The sequence below is a fragment of the Coregonus clupeaformis genome, chromosome 8, assembly GCF_020615455.1.
Source record: "Coregonus clupeaformis isolate EN_2021a chromosome 8, ASM2061545v1, whole genome shotgun sequence".
Taxonomy (NCBI): domain Eukaryota; kingdom Metazoa; phylum Chordata; class Actinopteri; order Salmoniformes; family Salmonidae; genus Coregonus; species Coregonus clupeaformis.
This window is the reverse complement of record NC_059199.1, coordinates 63,771,456-63,785,893: the sequence shown is the minus strand read 5'-3', so window position 1 is coordinate 63,785,893 and position 14,438 is coordinate 63,771,456. Positions and strand designations below refer to the sequence as shown.

General features: G+C 47.4%; 1 protein-coding gene across 2 annotated transcripts in view; it reads left to right on the top strand.

The window, feature by feature from the left end:
- LOC121572231 (angiopoietin-2-like) overlaps positions 1-4,933 on the top strand; it is a 140,569-nt gene extending 135,636 nt beyond the window's left edge. Inside the window, exons 8-9 of one of the 2 annotated variants that reach the window (XM_041884176.2) lie at positions 3,504-3,634; positions 4,426-4,933. In XM_041884176.2, coding sequence (XP_041740110.1) covers positions 3,504-3,634; positions 4,426-4,586 — 292 coding nt within the window. In that variant the 3' untranslated portion in view covers positions 4,587-4,933. Of the gene's footprint in view, positions 1-3,503; positions 3,635-3,978; positions 4,121-4,425 lie in introns of those variants that run through there. The other variant, XM_041884177.2, reaches the window with a different exon arrangement.
- The last annotated feature ends 9,505 nt before the right edge of the window (positions 4,934-14,438 follow it).

Below are 14,438 nucleotides of genomic sequence, written 5' to 3'. Positions count from 1 at the left end.
GGAGGAGGAGGAGGAGGAGGAGGAGAGGAAGACAGAGTCCTGCTCCACTCTCCCTAGTCAAATCAATCAAATCAAATGTTATTTGTCACATGCACTGAATAAAACAGGCTTTACTTACTTACTTACTTACTTTCCTACAGAGTTACAAAGTAAGAACAAATTGCACCAAAAAAAAGAGGAAATGACAACACAATAAAATAACAAGAACAAGACTATATACAAGGAGTACCGGTACCAAGTCACTGTGCCGGGGTACCAGGTAGTAATGAGAATATATACAAGGAGTACCGGTACCAAGTCACTGTGCAGGGGTACCAGGTAGTAATGAGACTATATACAAGGAGTACCGGTACCAAGTCACTGTGCAGGGGTACCAGGTAGTAATGAGACTATATACAAGGAGTACCGGTACCGAGTCACTGTGCAGGGGTACCAGGTAGTAATGAGACTATATACAAGGAGTACCGGTACCAAGTCACTGTGCAGGGGTACCAGGTAGTAATGAGACTATATACAAGGAGTACCGGTACCAAGCCACTGTGCAGGGGTACCAGGTAGTAATGAGACTATATACAAGGAGTACCGGTACCGAGTCACTGTGCAGGGGTACCAGGTAGTAATGAGACTATATACAAGGAGTACCGGTACCGAGTCATTGTGCAGGGGTACCAGGTAGTAATGAGACTATATACAAGGAGTACCGGTACCGAGTCATTGTGCAGGGGTACCAGGTAGTAATGAGACTATATACAAGGAGTACCGGTACCGAGTCACTGTGCAGGGGTACCAGGTAGTAATGAGACTATATACAAGGAGTACCGGTACCGAGTCACTGTACAGGGGTACCAGGTAGTAATGAGACTATATACAAGGAGTACCGGTACCGAGTCACTGTGCAGGGGTACCAGGTAGTAATGAGACTATATACAAGGAGTACCGGTACCAAGTCACTGTGCAGGGGTACGAGCTAGTTGAGGTAATGGAGGTAAAATGCACATGTAAGTAGGGGTAAAAGTGACTAGGCAATCTGGATTGATAATAAACAAAGTAGCAGCAGTGTATGCGAAGAGTGTGAAAGAGTGTGTGTGTGTGCATGTGGCGTCAATATGCATGTGTGTGTGTGTGTGTGATTGTGTGTGTTGGAGTGTCAGTGTAGTATGTGTGGGTAGAGCCCAGTGAGTGTACATGGAGCCAGTGCAAAACAGAAAAATGTGCATTGACCCAAATAAAAAGGGTCAATGCAAATAGGGAAGTAGGAAAGGGCCTTCCCCAAACTGTTGCCACAAAGTTGGAAGCACAGAATCGTCTAGAATGTCATTGTATGCTGTAGCGTTAAGATTTCCCTTCACTGGAGCTAAGGGGCCTAGCCCGAACCATGAAAAACAGCCCCAGACCATTATTCCTCCTTCACCAAACTTTACAGTTGGCACTATGCATTCAGGCAGGTAGCGTTCTCCTGGCATACGCCAAACCCAGATTAGTCCGTCGGACTGCCAGATGGTGAAGCGTGATTCATCACTCCACAGAACGCATTTATTACATTTACATTGTAGCCATTTAGCAGACGCTCTTATCCAGAGCCACTTACAGTTAGTGAGTGCATGGACTTTTCATACTGGCCCCCCGTGGGAAACAAACCCACAACCCTGGCGTTGCAAGCGTACCAACTGAGCTACAGGGGACCTTCACTATTATTATTATTATTGTATTATTCTACAATATAGAAAATAGTAAAAATAAAGAAAAAACCTTTGAGTGAGTAGGTGTGTCCAAACTTTTGACTGGTAGTGTATACTTCCATTAATAGATAATCCTGTTCTAGACTGATATATAGCCCTGTATATAGATGTCCTAGCCTACCTCTTTCAGGTAATAAATTCAATGCACTATTAGCCTTATATTTAGCTAATTAATGATGGGTTATGCATAATGAGCTTCTAACGTATAGCCTCGGTCTCTTGCGCAATACACAAGCACCTGCGCTCCGCAAGCCTCTCCTTAAAAACCGCTCCTTAGCTCTTGGAGTCCCATGCAGGAAAAGCTAGACTAGAATAGTTTGCTGGACATACATTTGTTCTTGCATTTCTTATACCAATAGACTATTCGAAGAGGGACTCAAGCTTTTTTTGCTGAATGTTAAATACAGCAACCAATAGAACTCACGGGTAGTTTGAAAGAAGAGCGAACGCGCGATGGCGGTGGGCTACAGAAGTTATTCAGACCCCATAACTATTCAATCCTCGTGAAGGGAAGTGAAAGCCTTCTGCATCTAATTCTAGTCCTGTACTATTTAAGGATGTCATTAGAATGATGGAGATAAGGACAACGAAGCTTATTTAATTTAACAGTTGAAAGTGAGGAAGGAATGACGCAACAACAGAGAGAGAGGAGGTAGGCTAATAACATTAGGGGAAATATTATGAAAGGCATTCTGTGGGGAGAACAAGTATTTGATACACTGCCGATTTTGCAGGTTTTCCTACTTACAAAGCATGTAGAGGTCTGTAATTTTTATCATAGGTACACTTCAACTGCGAGAGACGGAATCTAAAACAAAAATCCAGAAAATCACATTGTATGATTTTTAAGTAATTCATTTGCATTTTATTGCATGACATAAGTATTTCATCACCTTCCAAACAGTAAGAATTCCGGCTCTCACAGACCTGTTAGTTTCGGTGTGCACATCACTGACAACCTGAAATGGTCCCTTCACACAAACAGTGTGCAACAGGGCCTCATCAACCTCAGGAGGCTGAAGAAATTCAGCTTGGCCCCCAAGACCCTCACAAACTTCTACAGATGCACGATTGAGAGCATCCTGTCAAGCTGTATCACCGCCTGGTACGACAATTTCACAGTCCGCAACCGCAGGGCTCTCCAGAGGGTGGTGCGGACAGCCCAACGCATCACCAGGGCACACTGCCTGCCCTCCAGAACATCTACAGCACCCTTAAGTCACAGGAAGGCCAAGAAGATCATCAAGGACCTCAGCCAACCCGAGCCACGGCCTGTTCACCCCTTTACCATCTAGAAGGCGAAGACAGTACAGGTGTATCAAAGCTGGGACCGAGAGACTGAGAATCAGCTTCTATTTCCAGCCCATCAGACTGTTAAACAGTCACCACTAGCCGGCATCCGCCCAGTACCCTGCCCTGAACCTTAGTCACTGTTCTGACCGGCTATCACCCGGTACTCTACCCTGCACCTTAGAGACTGCTGCCCTATGTACATGGAGTCATGGAACATTGGTCACTTTAATAATGTTTACATACTGTTTCCCTCACTTTATATGTATATACTGTATTCTAGTCATGGCTCATCCTGCTTGGTTTAACTGCACTGTTGGAGCTAGAAACACAAGCATTTAGCTGCACCTACGATAACATCTGCAAATCTGCGTACGTGACCAATACACTTTGATTTGATTTGAACCGGCTTTATCTGGGGTCTGGAAAAACGGGCGCTATGTGCTGACAGTTCTGGTCCGTTCCCTCTCCCAGTCTCCATGCCCAGGGGTTTAGTGGTACTGCTGGACGCACCAGTAGTCTGACCCAGCCCGGGACCCAGTTCAGCACCAAGGACCGAGACAACGACCGCTGCTCCTGCAAGTGTTCCCAGATGGCTTCTGGAGGTACAGGCTCTGAGCTGTGATTCCTATTTCCTCCCCCTCTATTTCTTTCTCTCTTTTCTTATCCTTCCCTCATCCTACTTAATATGATTTCTATTTATTTACTTTCCTCTCACTTTATTTTCACCACCTTCTTTTTCCATCCTCTGTCTTTTCCCCGTTTCACCCATTATTTCATCCTATTGTAAAGTTGTTCATAAACCTACATGAAATCCCTTTGTATGACCTTTGGACCACACAACCTCCTTTTTCCCCACTAGGTCGGTGGTTTGAGGCGTGTGGTCCCTCTGCCCTCTCTATTCCTGACCCCTGATCTCTAACCCCTTGACCTCTCCCCTCTCCACTAGGTTGGTGGTTTGAGGCGTGTGGTCCCTCTGCCCTCTCTATTCCTGACCCCTGACCTCTCCCCTCTCCACTAGGTCGGTGGTTTGAGGCGTGTGGTCCCTCTGCCCTCTCTATTCCTGACCCCTGACCTCTACCGTCTCCACTAGGTTGGTGGTTTGAGGCGTGTGGTCCCTCTGCCCTCTCTATTCCTGACCCCTGACCTCTACCGTCTCCACTAGGTTGGTGGTTTGAGGCGTGTGGTCCATCTGCCCTCTCTATTCCTGACCCCTGACCTCTCCCCTCTCCACTAGGTCGGTGGTTTGAGGCGTGTGGTCCATCTGCCCTCTCTCTTCCTGACCCCTGACCTCTACCGTCTCCACTAGGTTGGTGGTTTGAGGCGTGTGGTCCCTCTGCCCTCTCTATTCCTGACCCCTGATCTCTAACCCCTTGACCTTTCTTTTCTCCACTAGGTTGGTGGTTTGAGGCGTGTGGTCCCTCCAACCTGAACGGTATCTACTACGCTGGCGTCTCCAACGTGGTCCGCTACAACGGCATCAAGTGGTACTACTGGAAAGGCCCCAGCCTCATGGCTACCATGACTACCATGATGGTTCGACCCGCAGGCTTCTGAGGGATAACGGCTGCGATAGCTGATGATGTCAGCGGGAAGCGACCGATGACATCAGTATGACTGACTAAATTACTGACTGATGAGCAATTCCCGAATAATGAAGTTTGACAGATATTTGGAATACAATATTTGAGTGGAGATTTTTAGAAATGTTTGATTGATGGACATATTCGAGCAGAGCAGGGTTTTTTGTCTCCAAAACTGTATTCCGTTTTAGATTTTTTTTTTTATTCCCACTGAAATGGCTTACAACATAAACACGTGTTTTATAATGTAATTGTACATTACAGCGCCTTCAGAAAGTATTCATACCCCTTGACTTATTCCACATTTTGTTGTGTTTCAGCCTGAATTCAAAATGGATGAAATAGATTTTTTCTCACCCATCTACACACAATACCCCATAATGACAAAGTGCAAATATGTTTTTAGAAATTGTACCCCCCCCCCCAAAAGAAATGTACATACACTACCAGTCAAACGTTTGGACACACCTACTCATTCAAGGGTTTTTCTTTATTTTTACTATTTTCTACATTGTAGAATTATAGTGAAGACATCAAAACTATGAAATAACACATATGGAATCATGCTGTAACCCGAAAAGTGTTAAACAAATCAAAATATATTTTATATTTCAGATTCTTCAAATAGCCGTCCTTTGCCTTGATGACAGCTTTGCACACTTTTGGCATTCTCTCAACCAGCTTCATGGGTTAGTCACCTGGAATGCATTTCAATTAACAGGCGTGCCTTGTTAAAAGTTAATTTGTGGAATTTCTTTCCTTCTTAATGCGTTTGAGCCAATCAGTTGTGTTGTGACAAGGTAAGGGTGGTATACAGAAGATAGCCCCATTTGGCCCCTTAGAGGTATTCACCCCCCTAAGTCAATACTTTGTAGAAGCACCTTTGGCAGCGATTACAGTTGTGAGTCTTTCTGGGTAAGTCTCTAAGAGTTTTCCACACCTGGATTGTACAATATTTGCCCATTATTATTTTCAAAATTCTTCAAGCTCTGTCAAATTGGTTGTTGACTAGATAATCATTTTTATGTCTTCCCATAGATCTTCAAGTAGATTTAGGTCAAAACTGTAACTCGGCCACTCAGGAACATTCACTGTCTTCTTGGTAAGCAACTCCAGTGTAGATTTGGCCTTGTGTTTTAGGTTATTGTCCTGCTGAAAGGGTGAATTCATCTCCCAGTGTCTAGTGGAAAGCAGACTGAACCAGGTTTTCCTACAGGATTTTGCCTGTGCTTAGCTCCATTCTGTTTCTTTTTGTCCTAAATAACTCCCCAGTCCTTAATGATTACAAGCATACCCATAACATGAAACAGCCAGCACCATGCTTGAAATATGGAGAGTGGTACTCAGTAATGTGTTGTATTGGATTTGTCCCAAACATAACACCTTGTATTCAGGACAAAAAGTTAATTGCTTTGCCACATTTTTGGCAGTGTTACTTTAGTACCTTGTCTCAAACAGCATGCCTGTTTTGGAATATTTTTATTCTGTACAGGCTTCCTTCTTTTCACTCTGTCAATTGGGTTAGTATTGTGGAGTAACTACAATAAGTTTAATCTCTGTAACTGTTTTAAAGTCACTATTGGCCTCATGATGAAATCCCTGAGCGGTTTCCTTCCTCTCTGGCAACTGAGTTAGGAAGGACGCCTGTATCTTTGTAGTGACTGGGTGTGTTGATACACCATCCAAAGTGTAATTAATAACTTCACCATGCTCAAAGGGATATTCAATGTCTCCTTTTCTTTTACCCATCTACCGATTGGTGCCCTTTGTGAGGCATTGGAAAACCTCCCTGGTCTTTGTGGTTGAATTTGTGTTTGAAAGTCACTGCTCGACTGAGGGACCTTACTGATAATTGTGTGTGTAGAGTTCAGAGATTAGGAAGTCATTCAACAATCATGTTAAACACTGTTATTGCACAGTGAGTTCATGCAACTTATTATGTGACTTGTTAAGCACATTTGTACCCCTGAACTTATTTAAGCTTGCCATTACAAAGGGGTTGAATACATATTGACTCAAGACATTTCAGCTTTTCATTTATATTTCTAAATATTTAATTTGTAAACATTTTGAAAAAACGTAATTCCACTTTGACATTATGGGGTATTGTGTATAGGCCAGTGACACAACATCTCAATTTAATCAATGTTAAAGTTCAGGCTGTAACACAACAAAATGTGGAAAAAGTCAAGGGGTGTGAATACTTTCTGATGGCACTGTACTTAATGGTTTATTGAAGCTCACTGATACTTCCCTTTGACTCTCGTTGTCTAGAGAACTTTAACAGAAACTCTTTCTGTCTGTTTCCTGCTTTGCCACACAGAGATGATTGTAAAACGTATTTTTTATTTAAGGAGATAATTATCCTCATAAAAGTGCATGTTTTTACAAGCATATTTACTTTCCCAACTGTATGTAATAAAAATCATTATTTTAAAGGAAAAAAGCGATAAAAAAGCGGTCTTTGGCTGCATCTGCTCCAAATACGTTTGTGTGTACTATGTCACAGTTTCCGCTGTAATACATAGAGCACCAGACGCGTGGTATGGGCCAGGAGGTCTACTCAGGGTACAAAAGAGATCAGGACAGACCCCTTCTCTCAGGGTACAAAAGAGGTCAGGACAGACCCCTTCTCTCAGGGTAATTAAGAGGTCAGGACAGACCCCTTCTCTCAGGGTAATTAAGAGGTCAGGACAGACCCCTTCTCTCAGGGTAATTAAGAGGTCAGGACAGACCCCTTCTCTCAGGGTAATTAAGAGGTCAGGACAGACCCCTTCTCTCAGGGTAATTAAGAGGTCAGGACAGACCCCTTCTCTCAGGGTAATTAAGAGGTCAGGACAGACCCCTTCTCTCAGGGTAATTAAGAGGTCAGGACAGACCCCTTCTCTCAGGGTAATTAAGAGGTCAGGACAGACCCCTTCTCTCAGGGTAATTAAGAGGTCAGGACAGACCCCTTCTCTCAGGGTAATTAAGAGGTCAGGACAGACCCCCTTCTCTCAGGGTAATTAAGAGGTCAGGACAGACCCCTTCTCTCAGGGTAATTAAGAGGTCAGGACAGACCCCTTCTCTCAGGGTAATTAAGAGGTCAGGACAGACCCCTTCTCTCAGGGTAATTAAGAGATCAGGACAGACCCCTTCTCTCAGGGTAATTAAGAGGTCAGGACAGACCCCTTCTCTCAGGGTACAAAAGAGGTCAGGACAGACCCCTTCTCTCAGGGTACAAAAGAGATCAGGACAGACCCCTTCTCTCAGGGTACAAAAGAGATCAGGACAGACCCCTTCTCTCAGGGTACAAAAGAGATCAGGACAGACCCCTTCTCTCAGGGTACAAAAGAGGTCAGGACAGACCCCTTCTCTCAGGGTACAAAAGAGATCAGGACAGACCCCTTCTCTCAGGGTAATTAAGAGATCAGGACAGACCCCTTCTCTCAGGGTACAAAAGAGGTCAGGACAGACCCCTTCTCTCAGGGTACAAAAGAGATCAGGACAGACCCCTTCTCTCAGGGTACAAAAGAGATCAGGACAGACCCCTTCTCTCAGGGTACAAAAGAGGTCAGGACAGACCCCTTCTCTCAGGGTACAAAAGAGGTCAGGACAGACCCCTTCTCTCAGGGTACAAAAGAGGTCAGGACAGACCCCTTCTCTCAGGGTACAAAAGAGGTCAGGACAGACCCCTTCTCTCAGGGTACAAAAGAGGTCAGGACAGACCCCTTCTCTCAGGGTAATTAAGAGGTCAGGACAGACCCTTTCTCTCAGGGTACAAAAGAGGTCAGGACAGACCCCTTCTCTCAGGGTACAAAAGAGGTCAGGACAGACCCCTTCTCTCAGGGTACAAAAGAGGTCAGGACAGACCCCTTCTCTCAGGGTAATTAAGAGGTCAGGACAGACCCCTTCTCTCAGGGTACAAAAGAGGTCAGGACAGACCCCTTCTCTCAGGGTACAAAAGAGGTCAGGACAGACCCCTTCTCTCAGGGTACAAAAGAGGTCAGGACAGACCCCTTCTCTCAGGGTACAAAAGAGGTCAGGACAGACCCCTTCTCTCAGGGTACAAAAGAGGTCAGGACAGACCCCTTCTCTCAGGGTACAAAAGAGGTCAGGACAGACCCCTTCTCTCAGGGTAATTAAGAGGTCAGGACAGACCCCTTCTCTCAGGGTAATTAAGAGGTCAGGACAGACCCCTTCTCTCAGGGTAATTAAGAGGTCAGGACAGACCCCTTCTCTCAGGGTAATTAAGAGGTCAGGACAGACCCCTTCTCTCAGGGTACAAAAGAGGTCAGGACAGACCCCTTCTCTCAGGGTACAAAAGAGGTCAGGACAGACCCCTTCTCTCAGGGTACAAAAGAGGTCAGGACAGACCCCTTCTCTCAGGGTAATTAAGAGGTCAGGACAGACCCCTTCTCTCAGGGTAATTAAGAGATCAGGACAGACCCCTTCTCTCAGGGTAATTAAGAGATCAGGACAGACCCCTTCTCTCAGGGTACAAAAGAGATCAGGACAGACCCCTTCTCTCAGGGTACAAAAGAGGTCAGGACAGACCCCTTCTCTCAGGGTAATTAAGAGGTCAGGACAGACCCCTTCTCTCAGGGTAATTAAGAGATCAGGACAGACCCCTTCTCTCAGGGTAATTAAGAGGTCAGGACAGACCCCTTCTCTCAGGGTAATTAAGAGATCAGGACAGACCCCTTCTCTCAGGGTACAAAAGAGGTCAGGACAGACCCCTTCTCTCAGGGTAATTAAGAGATCAGGACAGACCCCTTCTCTCAGGGTAATTAAGAGATCAGGACAGACCCCTTCTCTCAGGGTAATTAAGAGATCAGGACAGACCCCTTCTCTCAGGGTAATTAAGAGATCAGGACAGACCCCTTCTCTCAGGGTACAAAAGAGGTCAGGACAGACCCCTTCTCTCAGGGTAATTAAGAGGTCAGGACAGACCCCTTCTCTCAGGGTAATTAAGAGATCAGGACAGACCCCTTCTCTCAGGGTAATTAAGAGGTCAGGACAGACCCCTTCTCTCAGGGTAATTAAGAGGTCAGGACAGACCCCTTCTCTCAGGGTAATTAAGAGGTCCTCCTCTCCCCTCTCTTCTCTCCTCTACTCCTCTCCTCTCCTCTCTCCTCTACTCCCCTCCCCTCCTCTCTCCTCTCCTCCCCTCCTCTCTCCTCTCCTCTCTCCTCTCCTCCCCTCCTCTCTCCTCTCCTCTCCTCTCCTCCCCTCCTCTCTCCTCTCTCCTCTCCTCTCCTCCCCTCCTCTCTCCTCTCTCCTCTCCTCTACTCCCCTCCTCTCTCCTCTCTACTCCCCTCCTCTCTCCTCTCTACTCCCCTCCTCTCTCCTCTCTACTCCCCTCCTCTCTCCTCTCCTCCTCTCCTCTCCTCCCCTCCTCTCTCCTCTCTCCTCTCTACTCCCCTCCTCTCTCCTCTCTCCTCTCTCCTCTCTACTCCCCTCCTCTCTCCTCTCCTCCTCTCTCCTCTAATTCTCTCCTCTACTCCTCTCCTTTCTCCTCTCCTCTCCTCTCCCCTCCTCCCCTCCTCTCTACTCCCCTCCTCTCTCTTCTCCTCCTCTCTCCTCTAATTCTCTCCTCTACTCCCCTCCTATCTCCTCTACTCCCCTCCTATCTCCACTACTCCCCTCCTATCTCCTCTACTCCCCTCCTCTCTCCTCTCCTCCCCTCCTCTCTCCTCCCCTCCTCTCTCCTCTCCTCCCCTCCTCTCTACTCCCCTCCTCTCTCCTCCCCTCCTCTCTCCTCTCTTCCCCTCCTCTCTCCTCCCCTCCTCTCTCCTCTCCTCCCCTCCTCTCTCCTCTCCTCCCCTCCTCTCTACTCCCCTCCTCTCTCCTCCCCTCCTCTCTCCTCTCCTCTCCTCCTCTCTACTCCCCTCCTCTCTCCTCTCCTCCTCTCTCCTCTAATTCTCTCCTCCCCTCTTCTCTCCTCTCCTCCCCTCCTCTCTACTCCCCTCCTCTCTCCTCTCCTCCCCTCCTCCCCTCCTCTCTACTCCCCTCCTCTCTCCCTCTCCTCTCCTCCTCTCTCCTCTAATTCTCTCCTCCCCTCCTCTCTCCTCTCCTCCTCTCTCCTCTCCTCCCCTCCTCTCTCCTCTCCTCCCCTCCTCTCTACTCCCCTCCTCTCTCCTCTCCTCCTCTCTCCTCTAATTCTCTCCTCCCCTCTTCTCTCCTCTCCTCCTCTCTCCTCTCCTCCCCTCCTCTCTCCTCTCCTCCTCTCTCCTCTAATTCTCTCCTCCCCTCCTCTCTCCTCTCCTCCTCTCTCCTCTCCTCCCCTCCTCTCTCCTCTCCTCCTCTCTCCTCTAATTCTCTCCTCCCCTCCTCTCTCCTCTCCTCCTCTCTCCTCTCCTCCCCTCCTCTCTCCTCTCCTCTCCTCCTCTCTACTCCCCTCCTCTCTCCTCTCCTCCTCTCTCCTCTAGTTCTCTCCTCCCCTCCTCTCTCCTCTCCTCCCCTCCTCTCTCCTCCCCTCCTCTCTCCTCTCCTCCCCTCCTCCCCTCCTCTCTACTCCCCTCCTCTCTCCTCTCCTCTCCTCCTCTCTCCTCTAATTCTCTCCTCCCTCCTCTCTCCTCTCCTCCTCTCTCCTCTCCTCCCCTCCTCTCTCCTCTCCTCCCCTCCTCTCTACTCCCCTCCTCTCTCCTCTCCTCCTCTCTCCTCAATTCTCTCCTCCCCTCTTCTCTCCTCTCCTCCTCTCTCCTCTCCTCCCCTCCTCTCTCCTCTCCTCCTCTCTCCTCTAATTCTCTCCTCCCCTCCTCTCTCCTCCCCTCCTCTCTCCTCTCCTCCTCTCTACTCCCCCCTCTCCTCTACTCCACCGTTAAAACAAGGCAGAGCAGGTCACATTCAGGTCAGCCACAGAGTCCATTTCATTGTTTAGTGGAGACTCCTGATAAGCTAGAGAAACTTCATATTATATAGTGAGTCATAATATGTTTAATATAATAACATGGTAACTTAGCAGATGCTTTTATCCAAGACAACTTACAGTTAGCCATGCGTTTCAATGCGCAGGGGAAATGGCAGCGTAGGCAATCTTATCATTAGGTCTCATCACCGAACAATACAATGATAACTCGTCCACAAAGAGCTTTAATGGTATTTTACATTTAATCACCATCATAAACAAATGACATATTGTTATTGTCGTTAGAGACTGGAGATCTGTCCCAAATGGCACCCTATTCCCTATTCAGGGCCCATAGGGCTCTGGTCAGAGGTAGTGCACTGAATAATACAGTATTAATGGTGACTACTGCCTGCTGTGATTTAGCACCCTATTAGCAAGTGTGTAGGGGGGATGTCCAGGACAATAACACATTAGTGAGAGATAGCATCACTGTTACTGTATAAACGATAAACCACACCCACCCACACACACACACACACACACGCACGCACGCACGCACGCGCACACACGCACGCGCACACTCTCTCCTCCCCTCCTCTCTCCTCTCCTCCCCTCCTCTCTACTCCCATCCTCTCTCCTCTCCTCCCCTCCTCTCTACTCCTCTCCTCTCCTCCCCTCCTCTCTCCTCTCCTCCCCTCCTCTCTACTCTCCTCCCCTCCTCTCTACTCCCCCCTCTCCTCTAATCAACTCCCCTCCTCTCTCCTCTCCTCCTCTCTCCTCTAATTCTCTCCTCTCCTCCCCTCTCTCTCTCCTCTCCTCCTCTCTCCTCTAATTCTCTCCTCTCCTCCCCCTCCTCTCTCCTCTCCTCCTCTCTCCTCTAATTCTCTCCTCTCCTCCTCTCCTCTCTCCTCTCCTCCTCTCTACTCCCCCTCTCCTCTAATCAACTCCCCCTCCTCTCTCCTCTACTCCACCGTTAAAACAAGGCAGAGCAGGTCACATACAGGTCAGCCACAGAGTCCATTTCATTGTTTAGTGGAGACTCCTGATAAGCTAGAGAAACTTCATATTATATAGTGAGTCATAATATGTTTAATATAATAACATGGTAACTTAGCAGATGCTTTTATCCAAGACAACTTACAGTTAGCCATGCGTTTTCAATGCGCAGGGAAATGGCAGCGTAGGCAATCTTATCATTAGGTCTCATCACCGAACAATACAATGATAACTCGTCCACAAAGAGCTTTAATGGTATTTTACATTTAATCACCATCATAAACAAATGACATATTGTTATTGTCGTTAGAGACTGGAGATCTGTCCCAAATGGCACCCTATTCCCTATTCAGGGCCCATAGGGCTCTGGTCAGAGGTAGTGCACTGAATAATACAGTATTAATGGTGACTACTGCCTGCTGTGATTTAGCACCCTATTAGCAAGTGTGTAGGGGGGATGTCCAGGACAATAACACATTAGTGAGAGATAGCATCACTGTTACTGTATAGGCGATAAACCACACCCACCCACACACACACACACACACACGCACGCTCGCACATGCCCACACGCCTTGCGCACACTCTCTCCTCCCTCCTCTCTCCTCTCCTCCCCTCCTCTCTCTCCCATCCTCTCTCCTCTCCTCCCCTCCTCTCTACTCCTCTCCTCTCCTCCCCTCCTCTCTCCTCTCCTCCCCTCCTCTCTACTCTCCTCCCCTCCTCTCTACTCCCCCCTCTCCTCTAATCAACTCCCCTCCTCTCTCCTCTCCTCCTCTCTCCTCTAATTCTCTCCTCTCCTCCCCTCCTCTCTCCTCTCCTCCTCTCTCCTCTAATTCTCTCCTCTCCTCCCCTCCTCTCTCCTCTCCTCCTCTCTCCTCTAATTCTCTCCTCTCCTCCTCTCCTCTCTCCTCTCCTCCTCTCTACTCCCCCCTCTCCTCTAATCAACTCCCCTCCTCTCTCCTCTACTCCACCGTTAAAACAAGGCAGAGCAGGTCACATACAGGTCAGCCACAGAGTCCATTTCATTGTTTAGTGGAGACTCCTGATAAGCTAGAGAAACTTCATATTATATAGTGAGTCATAATATGTTTAATATAATAACATGGTAACTTAGCAGATGCTTTTATCCAAGACAACTTACAGTTAGCCATGCGTTTCAATGCGCAGGGGAAATGGCAGCGTAGGCAATCTTATCATTAGGTCTCATCACCGAACAATACAATGATAACTCGTCCACAAAGAGCTTTAATGGTATTTTACATTTAATCACCATCATAAACAAATGACATATTGTTATTGTCGTTAGAGACTGGAGATCTGTCCCAAATGGCACCCTATTCCCTATTCAGGGCCCATAGGGCTCTGGTCAGAGGTAGTGCACTGAATAATACAGTATTAATGGTGACTACTGCCTGCTGTGATTTAGCACCCTATTAGCAAGTGTGTAGGGGGGATGTCCAGGACAATAACACATTAGTGAGAGATAGCATCACTGTTACTGTATCAACGATAAACCCCACCCACCCACACACACACACCACACACACACACAAACATACATACACACACACACACACACACTACACACACACACACACACACACACACACACACACACACACACACACACACACACACACACACACACACACACACACACACACACACACACACACACACACACACACACACACACACACACACACATACACACACACACACACACACACACACACACACACACACACACACACACACACACACACACACACACACACACACACACAAACAAACAAATACACACATTCACACACACTAGTATGCGTAGTGCTCAGTCTTATTGCAGCCTCCATGGACTCGATGAGTGATGGATCACAGCCCAGTGTGTGTTTTATGAGTGTCTGTGTGTGTGCTGGGTATCCATTAAAGTGTGTGTTTATGAGTGTCTGTGTGTGTGTGCTGGGTATCCATTAAAGTGTGTGTTTATGAGTGTCTGTG